The 22,540-nt window shown below is 38.9% G+C and overlaps 1 protein-coding gene across 7 annotated transcripts in view; it reads right to left on the reverse strand.

The window, feature by feature from the left end:
- The window catches only part of LOC108261932 (scavenger receptor cysteine-rich type 1 protein M130), a 102,518-nt gene that overhangs the window by 76,324 nt on the left and 3,654 nt on the right, over positions 1 to 22,540 (reverse strand). For 4 of the 7 annotated variants that reach the window (XM_053688388.1, XM_053688387.1, XM_053688386.1 and 1 more), the window contains exons 2-12: positions 21,124 to 21,261; positions 20,301 to 20,615; positions 17,600 to 17,917; positions 17,173 to 17,487; positions 16,768 to 17,088; positions 16,234 to 16,563; positions 15,757 to 16,062; positions 15,493 to 15,558; positions 14,728 to 15,033; positions 14,451 to 14,504; positions 13,646 to 14,303 (exon numbers count right to left, since the gene is read on the reverse strand). In XM_053688388.1, the coding sequence (XP_053544363.1) occupies positions 14,233 to 14,303; positions 14,451 to 14,504; positions 14,728 to 15,033; positions 15,493 to 15,558; positions 15,757 to 16,062; positions 16,234 to 16,563; positions 16,768 to 17,088; positions 17,173 to 17,487; positions 17,600 to 17,917; positions 20,301 to 20,615; positions 21,124 to 21,181 (2,460 nt within the window). In that variant the 5' untranslated portion in view covers positions 21,182 to 21,261 and the 3' untranslated portion in view covers positions 13,646 to 14,232. Of the gene's footprint in view, positions 1 to 13,203; positions 14,304 to 14,450; positions 14,505 to 14,727; positions 15,034 to 15,492; positions 15,559 to 15,756; positions 16,063 to 16,233; positions 16,564 to 16,767; positions 17,089 to 17,172; positions 17,488 to 17,599; positions 17,918 to 20,300; positions 20,616 to 21,123; positions 21,262 to 22,540 lie in introns of those variants that run through there. The other 3 variants (XR_008398397.1, XR_008398396.1, XM_053688390.1) reach the window with 3 other exon arrangements.

Raw genomic sequence — 22,540 nt, forward strand, 5'->3', positions numbered from 1 at the left:
ATGTGGATTTAATAGCTTTCATCTCTACATTCTGACAGAGGACGTGTCCGAGAACTACGACGATGCAGTTCCCACTGAAACGAGCACAAACATCATCACAGGTCAGTTTCTTTCTGGAAACAGACAAAAAAAGAAAAGCTGGTGAGGAACCACTGTTTATAGCGGCTATGACATAAGTGAGAAAAGGAACTTGTTTTTCCAAAGCTCTACAACATTATCTGTAACTATAAATGGATAAAAACTACGACATCTAATTCTTTACTAAATGAAAAACTGCAATTGTTGTGAAATTCCCATGGTGTGAGAGGAATAAAACACTTGGGGACATGCTGTTATAGTTAAATGATCAACGTTAGGGTGGTAGCAGTAACTCAGCTTCATCACACCACCCTGTAACTCAGTATTTTACTATAACAGCAACACACACAGTGCTTTATTACTTATTCATTTATTTCTTCACTAGACCGTCCAGAAGATTATGATGATGTCATCACTGAGGAACAGGATGTAGGAGAGACAGAAAGTGAGTGAGATGTTTATTCCGGTAATGTACGTGAGTGCAAAGGCAGCAAAGTTAAAGCGTGACTCTATTATATATGAGATATAATATAAATATCAGCTTTCTGTTCTGTAATCTCCATTCTGTCATTTAACAAGTGCAGCCATATTTATTAAACAGTTTAGATAAGACCTATATTTATGTCTCATTTACTTCCACATCTTATACACATGGCCTGTGTTAATATAAAGAAAGCTGAATTGATAAATGTCCTTTTTTCACTTTTTTATTGCTAGAATATTAAAGACATTCCTACATAGTGCATCATTTACTGTATTTTTAAGGTTTTACACAACAATTAATACAATACAAAGGATATATTAAAGAGGTGAATGTATTTATTTTACAGAATATGATGACGTGGAGGAGAAATCTCAGAAAGACAGGGACCATGTGACTGAGACACGCCACCAAAGGCCTTTTCTCAGGAAATTACATTTCAACTTTTATGAACACAAAAAATGATTTTATTATACTTCCAAAAATGTCCTGTTTTCTGAGCTGTGTTCATTTCCCCCTAGTTATTAGCAAATAGAGTAGGAGAGTTACATCACCTTTCATATGACTTAATGCAGTGTCTCCAGCTTTTCTTTTACAACACTTTTAATGCTATAAGTCAGCTTAAATATCACTGACACACCACACCTCATTTATCTCACCTATTCTTTCATCCGAACTGCTATAATATTCATCTGAATGTTTTACATTTATCAACCTGTTATTCAGTGTTTTTAGAAATGTGTTAGTAACTATAAGCCACGTGCCAAAAGAACAAAAAGATTTTTATTCCTTAAATCAATACTTGTTTATTCATTTTAAAACACATTTATCTTTATGTTCAATGCTGTGCTTTTAACTATAAAACATATAATTGAAATGGATTAGAGAATTCCTTTATGAAATATTCATACTATGACATGATAATTAGATAGCTTGCTGTACTGCATTTTTTGTTGTGATGTTTATTAGGTAGCTGGCTGTGTTGAAAGCCAGATATAGTATATGTAAGTATCATAAATATATATTTTGATGTTAAATTCTCAGGTTTGTTTCCTTATTCTCAGGATTTTGTTTATAATCTCAGGTTTAATTCAATATTCTCACTTTTTAAATGAATGATGGCCAGTTACATCTTAATAAACAATATACAAGCAACTGTGACTTTTTGTCTTTCCACAATGAGAAGAAGTAAATATTTTACATTATACACAGTTTTGTTTGCTCTTTTTCATATTGTGTAACAATCATCTATTTTTATACATTCAATGAAATAAAAGTGCTTTGATTATTTTTAGTATAATGTGGTGATCTGTGTTTGAGTTGAGTGAGTGGCTCTTGTAGTGATGAATCTGTGGTCAATGTCCTTATAGAACATCTCAGGCAGTAAAAACTACATTTACATTTATTTATTTAGCAGATGCTTTTATCCAAATCCACGTACAAATGACTTATACACACTCAGCTAAACACTATTATCACTATTGACACTGTGTTTCTATTATTATGTGTGGATATATATATATATATATATATATATATATATATATATATATATATATATATATATATATATATTTTTTTTTTTTTTTTTTTCAAAAATATTTTATCCCCTCTATAATCAGTATATCAGTGCCACTGATAGCAGTTTTACATAATAATCATCATCATCATCATCATGATAATAAACCTCACAGCGCCCTCAGCAGGTCAGTTAAGAGAAAAACACATTTCACTAAACAGAAATCTGAGTGTGGAAGTGCTTTACTGCCATCTTGTGGAGGGAAAATGTAAATGTTTTTAATGAAAGTAAATATTTATTTATTTCAATTGTTAATGTTTATAATCCTGAAATCCAGACTAAATGTGTTCTTAAAAACAATATCTAATTGGATGTGAAATGATAAGAATTCTTAATTCTTTTTTTTTTAAATTACAAAGTTACTATATTAGAGCACAACAAAGAAGCGACTATTTCAGAAAATACATGTATTGTTTATTATTAATATAAATATGTGTTTTAGTTATTACTGATTTTACTTCTTTACTTTAAAATGACAGTTTTTATTTGCGTGTTTTCACATTATTATTTATTTATGTTTTTATTGGAAAACACAAAATAAACCACGTACTGGACGAGAAGCTGCGTCAGGAAACGTGTTAAATGATGGGGTTAGTGTAATGAATATTCCTCATGGTAAACTGACCCCTATGTACATGTTCTTTTAATATCGCATTCTTACATGGTTTTTAATGTACCCATGACCACTCATCAGCCTTCATTCAAACTGGGTTTTATTTTATTTTATTCTGCAGTAATTTTAGTAAATCAGATCTCTAGTCTTGGAAAGGGAACAAATTCAGACACGTAAAACAATACAATACTTAAATATCGAGTAATAAACGGCCGGTAAAACACATATAATGGGTTATAAACAGAGCTAATGGCTGGTAAAAGATGTTAAAGATCCCTACACGTCCACATGAGGAGACCGGAAGCAGGCTGGGTTTAAACCCACGAAAAGGGCTTTCCTTTTATTTACTTTCACTTTTCTCCTCTTTTCAGCAGTGTTATTTAATCACACACACACACACACACACACCGTGCTCTCTCTCTCTCTCTCTCTCTCTCTCTCCTTTATTCCTCACCTGCTCTCTGCATCACAGAACAGTCATTAATTGAAATCTCCACAGGTGGGCGTTCCTCACTCTCACCTTCTCCGACTCCGCCCTCCATTCAAAAACCGGCGCTGGACCACGCCCCCGCCTCCACGTAGATAATCACCGGTTAACGCTGATATCATTTATGGCCGGTAAATAAATAAATAAACGCGATCACGGTGACAAACACCGACCATCGCTAGTAAGTGGTCATATATGAGGAACATGCAGCTTTTCATTTGAACATAACAGAGACTCTTTCTGACCCAATCTGGCTTTTCAAGTAGGTGAAAATAATGAAGCTTAATTGTCTAAAATAATGATGGACATCTGATTAACAGTAATAGTAATAAAAAGGGGTGCAGGTGTGGATCAGGCTTCCGTCATCTGCTATTGTTTTGCCGCAGTGTCTTCTGGGACTTGAAGCGGTTTGTTGTGCTCAGGTCTGTATCCGATGCGTCCTCGAGATCAAGACAAATCCGGGTAATTTCATGCGTCCCGGTACTTGTGTTCTTGAGTGTTGGAATTGAACTTCAGCAGTGGATAATGACACAGAACCAGTTCACAAGGACGAAAGATCACATAAGAACGCATATTGAGAAACAGCCATCGTCAACACATCAAATAACTCCGTGTGTTTAAAGACACTTCACGGGGACTTTAAAAATATCCTCCCTGTCTTCTCCAATGTCCTACTAGCTATTTTAGACATGTCAATCAAATGACGTGTGCACAGACACTTACGTTCCACAACAATGTCTCAACCAGTGCTGCCAACTCTCGCGAGACAAATAAGCAACTGCAGCTTCAAAAACAAGCCCAATATTATTATATTATATTATTATAGTCTGTTACAGCTCAGTGTAAACAGACTCAGTAAATGACCCTCAACATATTAAACAGAAACCACTCGCAGTGTAAAAAGTGAAAAAATGATTTATTTAATAAAATGATCAAACAGCAACAAAGCTTATAGGGAGGACAGGCACTATCCACTCATCTCTGATCATCTGCAGCAGAATATGACTGGAGAGATGGAAACGGAGATTACAACCATAACTACTATTAGTAGATGAGTATGTTATGCTTGTTTGTTTGTTTGTTGTTTTAACCTGTAATAATTGTGGGAGGGCAAATCCTTTTACAGCACTGATATTATTGTGAGGCTGTGAATAGACAGAGTCAGTGCACTGGGGAAAATACTGACCATCATTTTATTTTTAAATGTCTCTTGTCAGATTTTCTTAACAAGCAACATATTTTTTAAAACAAGACTTCAGAAAAAAAGAACCTAAAAGTCACGTATTAGAAGAGGACTTGGCAGCTCTCCGGTGCGGGAGGAAATGGGATTGGTACGGGACCCATCCGCTTCAGACTGGTCCAATCAAGAAGTGTCGGGGCTTCATTAAACCCCACCCCTTCTCCATACTGACAGAAAACAATCATAAGAGCAGATTTCAGAATATGTTGTATTTTTACGTTGTGTCATATATCAAGGAGGGAACTCTGAACTTCATTTCCCAGCAGCCACTGCACCATACTACATCAGTGTCACATGATCACGTGCACCTGTATCACGTTTTTTGTTTAATGAGCACTCATATATACAGCCGCTGTTTGGACTGCTTTATCGCATCACTTACGTATTGTCTATCCATGCTTTTGTTCAATGTTTAGTTTTGCCACAGTATTTTGCCTCGTGTTATTGTGTCTTTGTTTTTTGTCTGTTTGTTTATTAAATGTTTGAAATCTGCGATTGCTTCCGTCTCTACCTTTGAACCGTGACAGAACATAAGACCTAAAACTCAGAAGCAGCAGATTCATCATGAAATACCTGGGCTTCACTCTGCCACCTATGTTCGAGGAGAACTACCCCACGCTACACCAAAAAGAGGAGGAGGAGTACCAAGCTGCGCTACGTAAGCAGCAGGAGGACATGGAGGAGTCCGGGTACAAGTGGGAGCCTGTTAACTGGGTTAGTACCATCTCCCACCCTCCCTCCCCATTATGCATCTAGTCCAGCAAATGGTCTCATCGGAGAACGTAAGTCAGCCTCCCTGCACGTCTGAGGATGCCGCTCAGCCTTTTGGATCAGCTCAGGACGTCGCTTAGTCGTCCTGGTCGGCTGAGGACGTTGCGCCGTGTCCCGACATACCCAAGTGTTCCCCTCTGTTCGCCAACCCCACACCGCTGTGCTTGCGTGCCGCTATCGCTCGGCTTACCTGTTCCACTGAGGATGTTGCATTGCTTTCTTTCTCTGCTGAGGATGACGCTCAGTCTCCTGGTTCGGCTGGGGACATATTGCCCAGTGGGCCAGGACCGCCAGAGGGAGGGAGTGCATTTTGGGCGCTCCGGGAGAGGTGCCCTTGGGGGGGGTTCTGTCATATATCAAAGAGTTAACTCTGGACATGATTTCCCAGCAGCCACTGCACCATACTACATCACTGTCACATGACCACCTGTACCTGTATCATGTTTTTTGTTTAACGAGCACTCGTATATATAGCCACTGTTTGCACTGCTTTATCGTCTCCCTAGACCTTTGTCTATGCTGGCGTATTTTGTCTTTGCCACACTGAGCAGTACTACGTCAGTCATGGATCAATTGTAAAATAATAATAATAATAATAATAATAATAATAATAATAATAATAATAATAATAATAATAATTGCACAAGCTTATATGGCTCCATATTTTTATTTTTAATTTTATGGGTTTATTTATTTATTTTTACTGTGAATGGCAAACCAAATTTAACTGTACTTGTACAATGACAATAAAGATTAAATTCTATTCTATTCTCAGGAACACACACATAAATACACATAAATACACATCAATTGACATAATGAAAACATTTAAGTCATATTCAATGTTAAGGGAGAGCGGGGATGGTTGTTACATTTTTGACATTTCTATCTGTATCTTGGAGTTCTTTTATGCCAGTGTGTTCAAAATGTGTTTCAAACTAGTTACAAGTGTCTGCTTTTAAATGACATCGCTGTTATCTTTGCAGCACAAACAGAAAAGGCATGGATTAGATTCAAACACGAGGAGTGAAATGTTACAATTCACCCCACAGTCTGGGTTAGTTGTAACATACCCTGGGGTGAGACGTAATGTTGTGAAATAAGAAAAAAATGGTGTGTGTGTGTGTGTGTGTGTGTGTGTGTGTGTGTGTGTGTGTGTGTGTGTGTGTGTGTGTAACAAAACTGAATAAAAAGCAAATGTGCACCAACAACTGAACAACATTACCACATTGTGTTGATTAAAGCTGGTGGTCTGTGCCAGGCTTGTGTCCTCAGGGTTCCTAATGGACAGAGTTGGGTTTCTTTTCATGTAGACTGAAAACCAGTCTGCTCCTGCCTTTGAAGATTCCTCCCATGTCTTTAGATATGTGCACCCACATTTCACAGCAAGCTGATACACAAGTTCTCTCACCTGTAATCTCTCACCTGTAATCATTTTCATTATTTCCCCATCTATCCATCTGTATGTATTACATTGGCACCACTACAATTTGATCATTTTCTTCTATCTTTCTCCTATCTTATCCCTAATCCTACTCTTTATCCTACTTACCTCACATGGACACAGTCCATAAAATGATCAGCTGCCCTCATCAGATATTCTGTAAGTTCTTTCTCTTGTTCATCAGTGAAGACCTTCTTTCCACTGTGGTAGCCTACACTCGGAAGTTCCCTTCATCCCTTCTCTTCTAACATCTTCCTCTTTTTACAGAATCTGTACAAGGTTACATCGCAAATGTTGTACAATTTTCCCACAGATCGTACAGATTTTCCTGCTCTTTTACATAATCTGATGCTCTTTTCAAAATGCTGAGAGACACCCATCAGTTTGTCTTTCTCTTCCAAGGCCTAGGCATACTGAAATTCAAAGAAAACATATAAATACAATGAAACATTTGCTTGGGGTAGGTTATAACATGTTTCACTGATGTTACAACTAACCCAGAGTTACCCAAAAACCCCAAAACATTAGCACTAACAACTTACATGAAAAATATCGACACAGACCCACAATAAACATAATTTAACTTTGATGAGTTTAATTACAAAGCAGGAATTGCCATCACACAAATAAATGAAGTAAATAAAAGTTATTTTTGTTCATCAAGGGGTCAGGTATAACGCACACCTTTTAGATTTTTGTTATTTAATAAAATAAACTGTCAAATCATACCTAACATTGGAATGTTTTTATACCATATAGACATATACAGAAATATACCATAATTTAAAGCTCAATATCATTTGAAGAGAATGACTTGGTCATAAAACCAACTGTAAAGTGTTCCTGTAGGTGTCAGGTATGATGCACACCTTTTAGATTTTTGATAAAACACCTAGATGAACACTTTACAGTTGGTTTTATGACTAAGCCATTCCCTTCGAATGCTATTGAAGTTAGAAACATGTATACCAATATGTAACTTTAGAGACGGTCCCTTAATTTGCGCATATCTGCGAATATCGAACATCCAACGTAAAGCCAATTTATGCCAGTCCGCTAGGTTCATCTTCTCTTGTGGCTTGTTTGCACAATCCCACCACTAGGGGTCAGTCCAGAGTAACATGTTACAATAGTATCGGCAATCCATTGCTCTTCCTGTGAGACCCAGATGTGAAGACTTACATTTTAAGACCTGAATTTTTGCATCCTGAATTTGTGAGGTTGAAAAATAATATGCTGAATTATTACCTGAAGAATAATGAAGATGGTATTTTAACAATTTTATTATTTTGTATTTTGAATATTTTGGAACTGTATTTTAGGAAGGTGAATGTGTGTGCATTGAATTTTGAATGCTGGAATTTTGTTTTCAATCAAAATATACAAACCCAATGAATTGCAGAGGAAACTAATGTTAAATTGCAAGTGTGTTTAGAGTCAAAAGATACATTTCTGCATGACATACTGCAGTTATATTAAACAGCCAGACAGTGGCGCTGGACTTAACACTGCTCCTCACTCGAGCCGAAATCACGCAAGCTCAAGAATCGTGCATAACTGAGACACGCCTCTGTTTTACTGACTCCGCCCCTCTTAACGTCTGAATAGATCTTACGTCTGTAGCTACATCTAACATCTTTACATGATTATCAAATCCGCACTACTCTACACTCTTTAACTCTACTCTGAATACGACTCATTAAAGATTCCGTGTAGAACTTCACAACTCAGGGGTTCCTTTTCAGAAGGAAGCTAACCAAAGGAACCCTTCTTTCTAAGATTTTTCCTAAGATCTAACTGTCAGTCCGTACAGGAAAACGACTTGAATTGGAGAAATCGCAATTATGAAATTGTTTTGCGCGGTCTTTCGCGGTGAGGTTTGTTGGGAAACGAGACCTTTTAGCCGTACTCATGTTCGACGCACGTGAATCGCAGAGGGCTTTGGCTGAACGCACGTCGTGATGACGTCACACGACACGTCTCGGTCCGAATCTGGAGAAAATCTGCAGTAATGTAGAAAAATTGAAAGCTCCTCCGAATATCGCGTAGTTTCCTTCATGTTGCGTTCATTTCTCCACCGCAAAATCCTGGAGCAGCCGAATTATTGTGCTCTTTATCAGTGCTGGGATTGGAGAACCTTGAGAACCCCAACAAATGTGTCTAACATTCAGTGACTCCTCGGGTCAGAATCTCATTCAGCACTGCTGATGGAGTGGGCGAGTGTAGATTGGAATCTGATCAACCTGCAGCATCTGAATTCCAGTGTTTTGTTGTTGTTGTTTTTACTCGAACCTGATTAAACTCATTATCTGGATGATGTCTGTCCAAAAGAAGTCCTTTATTCGTGCCCGAGGGAACAAATCAATGACAGAGGAGGGAAAATGAGGGCGTTATTATTACATCTAGCACAATGCACACAATGAAGCGTGTCCCATTCATTCCCACTGCAAATATTCTCACTCTGACACACAGTCATTCAGTTCTGGTTTAAATTCAATACACACATCATTCTCAGCATCTCATCTGTGGGTGTCGGATCATTCAACCTGTGCAGCATTAACCCTCAAATATGCAGAAAATAATAATAATAATAATAATAATAATAATAATAATAATAATAATAATAATAATAATAATAATAATAAAGGGGAAAGGGACAGCACCCATAAAGAAGCGCGCGCTGGTCTGCAGTCTAATGCACTTTTCATTGTAAATGTAACGCGTCATTAGTGTTATTGGATTTATTGATCAGATGACAGATCATCTGCAACTCATCTAAAAGCACATCACATCAGCATCACACCTTTCCGAGTGTTACTAGAAAGCTATAAACAATTCACACACACACACACACACACACACACACACACACACACACACACACAGGCACGCGGCTTAAATTAAAGCTCAATTGACTTCCGTTGTGGATCTAAAATGCACACAGGTGTCCACCTGCAGCCGTGAAACGTGTCATTCTGCTGCCCTGAATTTGCTGGAACCGGCATCAGAAACGCTTCTGTAAGAGATGACAGCCGAAGCCTTTCTCTCACCTGAGACACACAGACGCGTTGGAGTGAAAGCTGCAGTCCGGCTGATGGAAAGAGTGACGGACCAGATTTCTCCAGATGATGATTCTCCAGATGTTTCTCCAAATATTGTTCCAGATATTTCTCCAGATTAAGGCTGCTGCGCAGTATTTTGGGGCAGATAAAGGAGTGTGTGCAGGGATCCGGGAGCGGTTTTATTTCTCCCTGCTGCCGCTCGCTCTCGCTCCGCCTGCACTTCCGGCACCGATCGCTGGGGGCCACTATCGCGCCGAATGCTAATTTACTTTTTTTTCAGTCTTTTCTGTTTTGCCTGTTCACATGGATATGTGTGGCTGAAATAAAAATGAAATTAGAGACAACTATACATGTAGTACATTAGTATATGTAGTAAAAAAAAAAAAAAAAAAAAAAAAAAAATGAAGTCACACAATCTGACCCTTTTGTAAATGTAGAGCTCAGAGCTTCTGACTTTATAAGTTGGGGGTTCGAATCCTGCCTCCACCCTGTGAGTTTCCTCCGTACTTCTAAAATTGTCCGTAGTGTGTGAATATATGTCTGATTGTGCCCTGTGATGGGTTGTCACCCCGTCCGGTGTGTCTCCTGCCTTGTATCCCGAGTCCCCTGGGATAGGCTGCAGGATCCCCGCCACCCTGTGTAGGATAAACACTACAGAAAACAGATGGATAGAAGTTTCATTCAAAAGTTGAATCTGCTAAATCAGGGGTTCTGAAACGTTTTACAGTTACAGACCCAAGGTATTTATTAAATGTGTGATTCTTTTCAACATCATTTCTGCATTGTACACCCATTTTTACTCAAATAAAATAATATTCCAGTTGTCATTATTTATAGGCATAATAACTGCTAATGCTGGGTTGTGATTTACACTACTGCAATAAAATTAGAAAAATCATGGACCCCTTTGTAAAGTTTCACAGACTTCCTGAACCCAACTTTGAGAACTAAATACAGTAATCTGCCAGTTGATAGATTCCTAATGTTTTCATGGTGTGTGAGGAAAACCTGGCTGGTAGCTAATGAGGAGTCTTGACACTGACATGGTCAGTGATTGTTGTGTGGATGTAACTCCAGGGTGTCCAGGTGAGGTAGGCAACTTATGATGGATGGCCGCTGTAGCTCCACCCCTCAGGGGCTTGTTAGTTGCTCCGGGGTCACAGGTTGCTCCCGTTGTTGTCTCCAGAATGTATAATGGTCGGCTCCTTGAGGTCAGGATCATGAATATAAGTGAGAGCATCAGCTTTGTAGTTCTGCAGGAAACTGCCCTGGCAGCCTGGAGCATAAGGAAATAGAAGTGACTTTCTAAAGTCAGAAGGTCACGGTTCTGTGGCCATCCACCCCGTAGCTTTTCCTATAATAAATAACACTGGGCGGGTAGTCAGCTCAGCACCTCTTAAAAGTGCACTAGCTGTTGTACACACGCTTCTGAGTGGAGGACAAACATGTCCACTGGATTGGAAGATCATGGGTATACCCTGCTGAAAAAAAGAAACAACAGGAAAATTCTAACGGTTTCCACTACAAATACCATTACAAACCATCAGCTAACCATTAAAACCATTACCATTATTGGTCCTTAATTGTATCCACTAGGCATAATATGCCACCAATAGAAGGCAACAATGTACCAGTAGAGACCCACAGGAACCATTACAGTTTCCAATTAAACCAATACAATTCCCATTATAACCATTAAAACCATTACAAATTCTATGAGGGTTTCTAGTGGGTTTTTTTTCAGCACGGTATAGCACCATATCTTGATCTCTCAATGACTAAATTCACGCTGGACACTGGAATGACATCATAATGAGGCTGGACTTCTTCAGCTTTTGCATTTGCTCACCTCCTCCCCTTTTTATAAAGCCATGTGGTGAATCCATTTTAAAACACTTTTTATTCCCCCAGGCTTTTGAGTCTTTTAAACTCCCTTGTATCGACTGTTTAGTCCCTAATTGTTATTGTTTTATTAAAGTATTGATTTATTTCATTTTTGGAATTGCTGGATTTTATTGTTCAGCACTCTGCCCAACACTTGTCTTTAAGTGTGCTGATGAAATAAAGGGGACTTGACTCTTTTATGTCCGAACTCTGAGCTTTGGTAGCTGTCCAGATTCTAGTGTTCAGTTCGATGGGTTCGATGAGGCAGCCATGAAAATGTCTTGCTATACCGATCCCCCAGTTCCCTCAGCTCCTGACTATAAATATATATAACTTTCAGATAACTTGAGCCAAAATATAAAGAAAATAAAATCAAACAAAAAGAAAGAAATATCAGGAGACCTGGAGCAGACTCTTTGAAGTAGATCTATGCAGGAGTCAGATTCTAGTTGATTTATTGCTTGTTGCTGAAATACTGTTTTATTTTAATGACATTATTATGAAACATTTTGTAATCATAATTTTATTGTTATAAAAAATCTGAAAGCATTTGAGATTGGCACTCCTGATTGGAATCCTGACGCTCTACACCTCTACACCTCAGCAGGTCAGTGAAGTGACCGAAGCCGCTTCAGATAAGTGAATTTAGAAGTACTTTGCTGCCACCTTGTGGAGTTTTATTATGATCAAACTTTTATAAAATGACTCTAGTCATCCATTCATCCAGCCATTTTCTGTACCGTTTATCCTTCACAGGGTCACAGGGAGCCTGGAGCCTATCCCAGGAGACTCAGGGCACAAGGCGGGGGACACACCGGACGGGGTGCCAACCCATCTCAGGGCACAATCACACACACTCACACACTATGGACAGTTTAGAAATGCCAATTATCCTACAACGCATGTCTATGGACTGGGGGAGGAGACCGGAGTACCCGGAGGAAACCCTCGATGCTCGGGGAGAACCTGCACACAGGGCGGAGACGGGAACCGAACCCCCAACCCTGGAGGTGTGAGTGACTGTAATCAAAACATTTTATATGATCAAAAACTATGTTAGATTATTTTTTAAATACTAAACGATTAAAGCAGCACTGTGTGGATCTTTTGTCATCGTTTCTTTTGAACAGATTGTGTACAGGCAGATCATGTGGTATGTGGAGTGGGGGATTAAGGCAGTTTGTATTAAAGCAATAAAATGTTCTCACTGTGGAAATGTAAAAGGTCGTGTTTGTTTTCATATTGTTTATTAAGATGTGATATTAACATTAGGTTGTTCATCGATCGTTTTAGATATTATGAGGAGCCATTCAGAAAATAAAAATATTCATAAATAAATGAACAAATACTGAACTGGCTTGCAACATAGCTAGCTGCAGTAAGCTATCTAATTAGCATGTCAGTATATGAACATTTCATAGAGGATTTCGTTAATATATTGAAATAGTACACTTTATAGTTAAAAGCACAGCAATGAATATAAAGGCAATTTTTTAAATAAAAAAATAAAGAGAAAAATGTGTTAGTATAATTACATTAACACATTTCTGAAAACACTGAATAATAGATTCAAGATTCAAGCTTTATTTGTCACGTACAAAATGATACTGAGCACAGTCTCCTCAAAGTGAACTTAACTGTGCAACATATCACAGTTTAGGTAAATGTACATATTAGCTAAATGTGATAGCAGGACACACGTGCAAAAAAATTACAATGAATAAGTTCCGGTTAAGCAAGAATGATAATATCAACTGTTTCCAAAGATTAAAGGTAAGATTATAGACATTTTGGTGTTTGATTATATAGAATAATTGATGAGATCATTTCAGGTGAGCTGTGTGAGTGATATTTAAGCTCACTATAATTTATAGCACTGAAAGTGTTGTGAAAGGAGAGCACATCTGGTTAAGTAATAATGGAAGTGATTTACCTCTCTCATATCCATTTGTTAATAATAAGACAAGCAAGAAGAAGAAAAAGATAACGTGGGTCAGAATGCATGAATTTTTTTGGAAGTATAATGACATCATTTGTTGAGTCCATAGAAGTTGAAATGTAATTTCCTGAGAAAAGGCCTTTGGTGGTGTGTCTCAGTCACATGGTCCCTGTCTTCCTAAAGTTTCTCGTCACGTCATCGTATTCTATAAAATCAGTACATTTACCAAGTTAGTATATCCTGAATATTGTTTTAATAGTAATTGTGTTGTAACAACCTAAAATACAGTGGATATAAAAAGTCTACACACCCCTGTTAAAATGGCAGGTTGTTGTGATGTAAAAAATGAAACTAAGATAAACCGTGTCAGAACTTTTTCCACCTCAATGAGAAATTACAACGTATAAAAATGAAGTGAAAAACAATCAAGCATTTTTATGTTTTCAGCCTGGACTTAAACACTGAGACTGTGTCCGAGTCCCAAACACTACCTGGAAGGTTGTTCCATAACTGTGGGGCTTCACTCAGGTACTGTGGCACGAGACTGTTTAGTGCTTTATATGTGAATAGTAGTATTTTATAATCAATGTGAAATTTTACTGGGAGCCAATGCAACACACTATTCACACATTAAGGACAATTTAGAGATGCCAGTCAGCCTACAACATGTCTTTGGAAAGGACGAGGACATTTTTGTATTTTGGTGCTGGTGGACACAGGTATATCTGTACATACAGAACAAAACATTCAATGAGATAGGAATAAAAGCAAATAATATTCTCTTAAAATAAGGTTTTAACACTGGGAGAAAAATGTAATGAAGTGGAGACAGAACGTTGCAGTCACTAAAAAATATTGTATTTCGCAAATACCTGATGTGGTGGTGGAGGTGGTGGTGGTGATGATGGGTGTAGTAGTGGACACATCTGTAATTACAGAATATTAAATAAAAAAAGACTTTCTATCATATAATAAAATATACTCTCACTAAATAAGGGTTATGAGCTGCTGATCAGTGTATTACAGTTTAGGGACTGAGCTTTCAAACTAATATCTAAGATTATAAATCAAAGTTATCAGGTCTTAACACTGGGAGAAAAGTGTAATGAGTGGAGACAGGAAGCTGAAAAGTTAGCACACCCCTCTGACCTGCACAGGTGACTCCAGCAGGAGAGCAGTCAGTGTGTTTCTTCAGGGAATGATGACAGTCCCACAGGTGAATCTCATCCCCTCGACACTTCACTCTGTTCAGCCAGATAGTCCCTTCACCAGGACCAGAACTAACATTCCTATCAGCACTCAGCGCCGACCCACAGCCCAGCTGTCTGCACACCACCTGAGCGTTCCTGATGTTCCACTGATCATCACAAACGGAGCCCCACGTAGCGTTATGATACACCTCCAACCTCCCAGAGCAGCTTCCCTCTCCTCCACTCAGCCTGAGAGACCAGTGCTCTACATCACACACATCACACATGAGGAAACACACCAACGCTGAATAACAGCTCCAGTCACACAGCTCACTACAACACAATGATAATATAACCTTATATTATACTCAGCATGCTCTAGTTTACCCAAAATTATTTTGTTTTGTTCTGAAAAAGAATCTTAAACTAATTACAAACATCCTGAAATTCAGCTGCTTATTAAATGTTATAAATAAATACATTTCCTGCAGAATAAAATAATTTGAAGCAGTAAGATCAGCTTTGGGTTCTGTTTACTGATTTGATCTCTGCTGGTTTAAGTTTCATGAAATGTGAGGAAGATTGATGCCCTCAGGATGGTTATATGAGGAAATACATTAAAGTCCTCAGAAAATGGTTTTATGAACAGATGAGGAAATATCTTCTGTCACTAACAAATGCAAATGAAGAACAGTACTAACAGCTTTTCCTTATATATCCTTACTTGAGCAGTGTTTCTGAGAGGGAAATGAAGAGCACTTTTCTTGTGTACGTAGAGACTTTCCATCATCTGCAGTAATAAAATACATGCATTAATGAAAAGTCTCACATGCAGCTTTATCTCTCAGAGCAGACTTTTCTCAGACTTCTAACATCAATTTCTGACAAATACACTTTATATTCCAGCAACATTAGTTATACACTATTCACAATCAAACACTGCAGTTTATGGCAACGTACAGAAACAGAAAAGTCTGACTCCACCCACCCGTGCAGGTAATACGAGCCACCTCATCACCATTATCACATCTGTTCTGTCCCCAGGGTGAAGATGGACACTGCCACAGATTAGAGTCGTGTTTCCTACACTTCAGATAATCCAGCCAGTCAGGAGCAGATTTTACTCGTGCTTCAGTGTTTGACAGACTGCCACGTCTTCCACAGTTCAGCTCTCGACACACCATGTTTACTGTCTCCTCGTCCATCTGATTGTGACACACATTACCCCAGGTTCCATTGTAGAACACTTCCAGATTCCCCACACAGCCCTCCGTGAGTCGGACCTCTTTAAACTCTGGTGGAAGAACAACGACTCAAACTGAGTATAAATTTGTAATCATTACTTCTGTTGTGGAAATTATTATTTAAAATATGGATAAAGATTTCTCACTCAAAGTTAATGGACATCTGCTGCTTTTATGAACAATAACTTCATAAATATTATTGTAGATAATTGACAGTGTACCTGAGCACACGACTCCTACGTCCTCCTGGTGTCCACATTCACCCTCTTCACACAGCTGAAATCTGCAGTTCCACAGGGACGTCTCGTTCCCCTCACACTCCACCTCATTCAGCCATATGGACCCAGTTCCAGGACCAAACCAGGCTGGTATGTGTGTACTGAGGGCCACTCCACACTGCAGCTGTCTGCACACCACCTGCGCATCCTCAATATCCCACGAGTCATCACACACTGTCCCCCACGAGCCGCTGTGGAAAACCTCCAGCCTTCCTGCACAGTCTCCCCCAGAACCAACCAGCCTGATGGACCTGAGGGCGGGGTTAAAGATACCTGCGGAATGGTTCAAAATATGTGTAGACCAAGTGATTCATCTTTTCTCTATTTCACAAATTATATAAGATTAATATTATATTAATTAAAAATTACATCCGATATAATATTTAATTAGGCTGTATATTGAAGAGGATATTTTAGAATTATAAAATGTGTTACTGTTGTTAATAGCTGCTCATTGGTAGGTGTTGTGCTGCTTACCTGAGCAGGTGATGTACAGCTGTTCCCCGGAGCTGCAGTTGACAGGTTGTGCACTGCTGCAGTTCCCCAGATGAGCTTCACTCCCAGAGCAGCTGAAACCCGTTACACACATGTGTTTGTGTTCAGTGGTGGATGGAGAGGAGCGGTAGTTCAGCACGGAGCCACAGCCCAGCTGTCTGCAGAGCACAGACGCCTCAGACAGACTCCACGAGTCCAGGAGAACTCTCCTCCAGTCCTGCCTGAAATAAATCTCCACCTCCCCCTGACACTCGCTCCCTCCAGACAACCGCACTCGCCCCTCATGAAACGCCACGGATGATCCTGAAGCAGAAGAACATCATTTAAATATTCTAATGAACACTGACTTTATTCACTAACGTGGTGTAGGTGATGTTAATATCTCACCATTACAGATGACTCCAGCATCGTGTTTATGAGAGCATGCAGCTCGACTCCATGATGAGATGTTACATTGTGATAGGTGTGTCTCCTTCCCCTGACAATCAAACTCATCAGCCCAGATGTGGCCACTCCCCTCCCCAAACCAGTCCACCTCCACCACAGCCACAGCACTCCCACAATCCAGCTGTGCACAGAGAACATCTGCAGCTCTCATATCCCAGCCTACAGCACAAACTGTGCCCCAGTCACTGAGGTACTGGAGCTCCACTCGACCAGAACAGGAGTCCGGTCCGTTCACCAGCCGCGCCCCTGTGTGACCTGAACAAACAGCCGAGAGCTCAGTGAAACAGGAAAATTAACAGACACCTTAAAGTTTGATTGACAGGTATGTGTTCTCTATTTAAACAGAAGGTAAATCATGATACTTCACCAGAACATATTAATCCCACATCGTTGTAATGGGAGCAGTTTGAGTGTTTGAGTGAAGATGATGTTGGACAGAAGGTAATCTCAGATTCATTTCCTCTACACTGAAGCGCCTCTGTCCACACCTGACCCTCCCCTCGGCCAAAAGCAGCTGATCCCAGCACCTTCACAGGAATCCCACAGCCCAGCTCTCGACACACAACCTCTGCATCCTGCTGGTCAAAGTCAGCATCACACACTGTGGACCAGGAACCTCCATGAAACACCTCCACTCTCCCAGAGCACCGGTGAGGACCCGCAGTGAGTCTCGACATTCTGTGACCTGTGTTTTATTTAATTGTGTAAATATTGTGCAGATTTTCAATAAGACAGAGTACCCTTACAAACAAAACCCTACAAGAATCCTGCAGGATTTTCATTTCTCTGCATGATGTTTGCTGCTCTCCTGCAGGAAAGATGAAATCCTGCAGGACACATTGACAAACTGTGCAGGAAATGTCTCTAGGTTATAGAATGGAGCCTTCAGTACAACAGAAACATGCAGGAATGTCCAACACACTTGCTGCACAAGGGAAAAATCCTGCAGGACTACTGCACACCTCCTACAGAAATAAAATAAAGTTCCCAAGTACTTCATCTCTCCTGCAGGACAACTTCTTATTTCCTGTAAATGAAACAAAAATCTGCAGGTTACGTAGTGGATAAAATGAATTAAAAATGGTAGATCTGCTTTGAGTGGGAAAAACACGCTGCTTAAACCCTCTTTCTGAAGTCTTTTAGTAGATATGTAGGCATGCTCATTTTAGGCAGTGTTGGGGAGAAGCTAACTAAAAGTACTGATGCTACTAACCTAACTACATTTTTCAGTAGTGTGACAGTGGCTCTGCTACTTTATAAATAGTTTCTCTTTTCCTGTAACGAGTTACTTTTTCAAACCAGTAGCGATGTAGCGTCACCGATCGCTACGTATTTTGTCCAGTTATAATGGTCCTCTTCATTGCATACCTGCGGTGCCCGCTTGCTTCACAGGAATTAAGAGCCTCATTAACTCACACGGACAGGAAGTGACCGTCTGATGGACACGTAAAGCGACCAACCACAGTTAGTTACGTGATGTATGGGGCGGGTAAATGATAACACCGTAATAAATGAACCCTGGAGTTTATTCTCTGATACAGAGAATATTACTGCTGCTTTGTTGTTAAAAGTCAACACAACACAATGTTTACATTTACTTACAAATAAAATAAAATAAAATCATTCAACAAGTTTATCAGTGCGTGCCGAGGGATTTATTTTATGTTCTGAATACAACAGTCTGATTTTTATCATAATATAATTATTAGTGCTGTCAGAATTACAGAGGAAATGTTTGAGATTAATCTGAAATATTTAACACGATAAAAAAAATAACACAATTACCGCAGCTGCGTTTTGTTTACTTCCTGTGGTGACTGACCTATGACTTATTAAATATGCGTCATTACATTGTGTTTAATTTCTTTTTGCACAATTACACACAGTTTTTCATAAGCTGATTCACAATCATGACAAACTAAACATGTTACCCATTTAAGTAGCTTCAGTGTAGTGAGCTACTTTCTGTTAGTAACTTGTAGTGTAGTAACTACTTCTTTAAAAGAGCAGCTTGACTGTAGCTTAACTACTTCAAACTACGAGTAGCTTGTAGCTTAAAAAACTACAGTTTTAAAGTAACTTCCCCAACACTGATTTTAGGATAATAAGACATGTTTTAGTCATGAACGACTCAGTGTTTTAACGAATCAGTTGAGTAAATGATTCGATGAGTCATTCACAACGCACAAAAAAGACTTTTTCACACGTACTGGTGTAACGATGTCGTTTACAGAAACGGTCATTAAATGAATCTTTTTGCAGAAAAGATTCTATTCACTGAGATGACGTCACTCTTTGGCAGCGTAATCGCACAAGTATTCGAATTCACAAATTCAACTGTCACCAACCGCTGTGTGTCTGTAGAGGTACAGTCCAACTTTTATTCAATCATTTCTTTAATCGTCATGGTGTACTGAACTACTGTTCTGTTATGTGTTTGTAACACAGCAGTTAGTGTAACGTTAGCTCGCTTACTAGCAAACACGGCTAATTTTATTATTTACAGTCTTTAATCTTTTCTCTTCTGTTTTTAGGTGTGAATTGAACTCCGGCTTGGAAACTTTACAGAATGCATCAGTCATCATGTGACATAATTTCAGTGAATGAAATCATTTCTGTGTGAAAATGCTTTTGTTGTGAAGTTATTTCCCCAGTATGTTTCCTGCAGGATACAAACACTCGCCATGTCCTGCAGAATTTCAGATTGATCCTGCACAATAGTCCTGCAGGAAGTGTGTGTTTTAAACAGACCTGCAGGACATCATTCCTGAAGGATAGAATATTAGATGCATATTCCTGCATATTTTCCTTCATAGAATTCCTGCAGGTATTTCTACAGGAAAATGAGCTGAAAATGTGGGATATCTGCAGAATATTCCTGCAGGATTCTTCTAGGGGTTTGTGTAAGGGTCTCACGAAATCATTCCAATGTCATTCCAAAATGATTCAAATTTAAATAAAATCTGAATTTATTAAAGATAATTTACTGCTATAATTCAAATTCAGTCAATTCAATCATAATAATTATTTAATTCATTGTAATATATTTTCTAAATACAGCAGTTTACCTGAGCAGGTGACTCCAGCATCTTCACCATGATTACAGGACTGATCCCCCCTCCCACGTGATCTACAGTTCTTCAGTGTCGACTCTGATCCACTACAGCGTACATTATCCATCCAGATTGGTCCTGATCCTGGTCCAAAGTGAGCATTATCGTCACCCAGTGCATTTACAGCCTCCCCACAGCGCAGCTCTCTACACACCACTGCAGCATCGTCCATATCCCAGTCATCATCACACACTGTTCCCCACTGTCCTTCCTGAAGAACCTCCACTCTCCCAGCACAGCGACTTCCACCATTCACCAACCTCACACTGTCTGAGAGAGAGAGAGAGAGAGAGAGAGAGAGAGAGAGAGAGAGAGAGAGAGAGAGGGGTTATATTTACTTTTTTCTTTTTTTACACACAATTTCTCTCTCTATCACCACACACACACACACACACACACACACACACACAATTTCTCTCACCACACACACACACACACACACACACACACACACACACACAATTTCTCTCTCTATCACCACACACACACACACACACACACACACACACACACACACACACACACAATAAATCCTGTGTAAACTGTAATCATTAATCGGGACCTGATTTTATAACTGAGTCCTCAGAAAAACCCCTGAGGATGATGTGTGTACGCTCATGTACAGCTTTTTAAATTCTATAAAAATGAAGGACTTTCACTGTTTATAAAGTTACGATCAGTCCAGGAAAATTTCTCCCATTTCAGGATTAAAAATGGTGGCTACTGTTAAAGTGAGAAGTGTGTGATGTTTTAGTGTGAATAATCAGTGTGTACTTACCAGCTGCTGTGAGTGTGAGTGTGGATGAGAGAAGAATAAAAGTCAGACAGATTTCCATCTCCCTCCTCGCTGTACACGATGTGTTCACCTCCACTCGCCCAGAGAGACTGAGAGAAGTGTGTCCCCTCACTCAGCCCCCTACAGAGAGAGAGACAGAGAGACAGACGGAGAGAGAGAGAGAGCCACCAATCACACACACTGTTACCTTATTAGAAAGACGAGAGGAAATCATCACACAGCCTCAATAACAAATCAGACGAGGCATCTCTCACTTTCTCCATATATATCAAAATAACGTCAGCGCTGATGAACAGAGCTCCGCCTCCCGTCTCTGAGGTGTGTGACTGAGGAACAGAGCTCCGCCTCCCGTCTCTGAGGTGTGTGACTGACGAGAGTCGACCACATCACACACTGATTTCAGAGAGAGGAAGCACTCGGCTGTCGTACAGCATTAATTATTTTACTGAAATTAGAAATGTATTTGCTAATAATTTTAAGAAATATCGGAAAAATGTACTATTTCACTTCGAATTAGTTACTATTTTTGAATTACACACACATTTAGTTTGGGTTTCAGGATAATAAACATTAATTATTTAAAAATATATATTATTTCGTATTTTTATTACTAACATTAAAATTTAGCATCCACAAGATGGCAGTAAAGCACTTCCACACTGAGATTTCTGTTTAGTGAAATGTGTTTTTCTCTTAACTGACCTGCTAACGGTGCTGTGGGGATTATTATTATTATTATTTATTTTTATTTTTTTTTCTCTTTCACTTCGTAACACTTTGAAATACAGCCTTTTACATTCATTCAAATCCCATACATCCACAAACACTCTGCAGTTACTCTGGATAATATATATATATATATATATATATATATATATATATATATATATATATATATATATATATATATATATATATATATATATCAAACAAACAAATAAACCAACAAAAAAGAAAGAAAAAACAAAACACTCAGAACAAGAATGCTCCTCCTGTTTTAGCAAATGATAATCTATTCACAATTGACTTTTATAATCATAATTAATACAAAATGAAACAAAAATATGTTGAAGGATATCAAGTTTACAAAGTCGGAACCCGCACTGTCTACAAATATTAATCATCCACTCCCTCATCTGTTAAATCCAAATCCTTAATACAATCAATGAAAGGGCTCCATATATTTTTCAAATATTTGCTGTTTAGCTTTTAATATGCAAGTTATCCTTTCTAACGGAACGCTCGACAACATTTGTCTTACCCATTGAGTAGTGCTCGGTCTGTGAGTCTTTGTCCACAACAATGTGACACATTTTTTGGCATGGAGCGAGCCGAGGTCTATAAACGCTCGCTCATTTCTACTATAATTATGTTTCTCTGGGTAAAAGCCCGACAGAAA

The sequence above is a fragment of the Ictalurus punctatus genome, chromosome 19 (assembly GCF_001660625.3).
Source record: "Ictalurus punctatus breed USDA103 chromosome 19, Coco_2.0, whole genome shotgun sequence".
Taxonomy (NCBI): domain Eukaryota; kingdom Metazoa; phylum Chordata; class Actinopteri; order Siluriformes; family Ictaluridae; genus Ictalurus; species Ictalurus punctatus.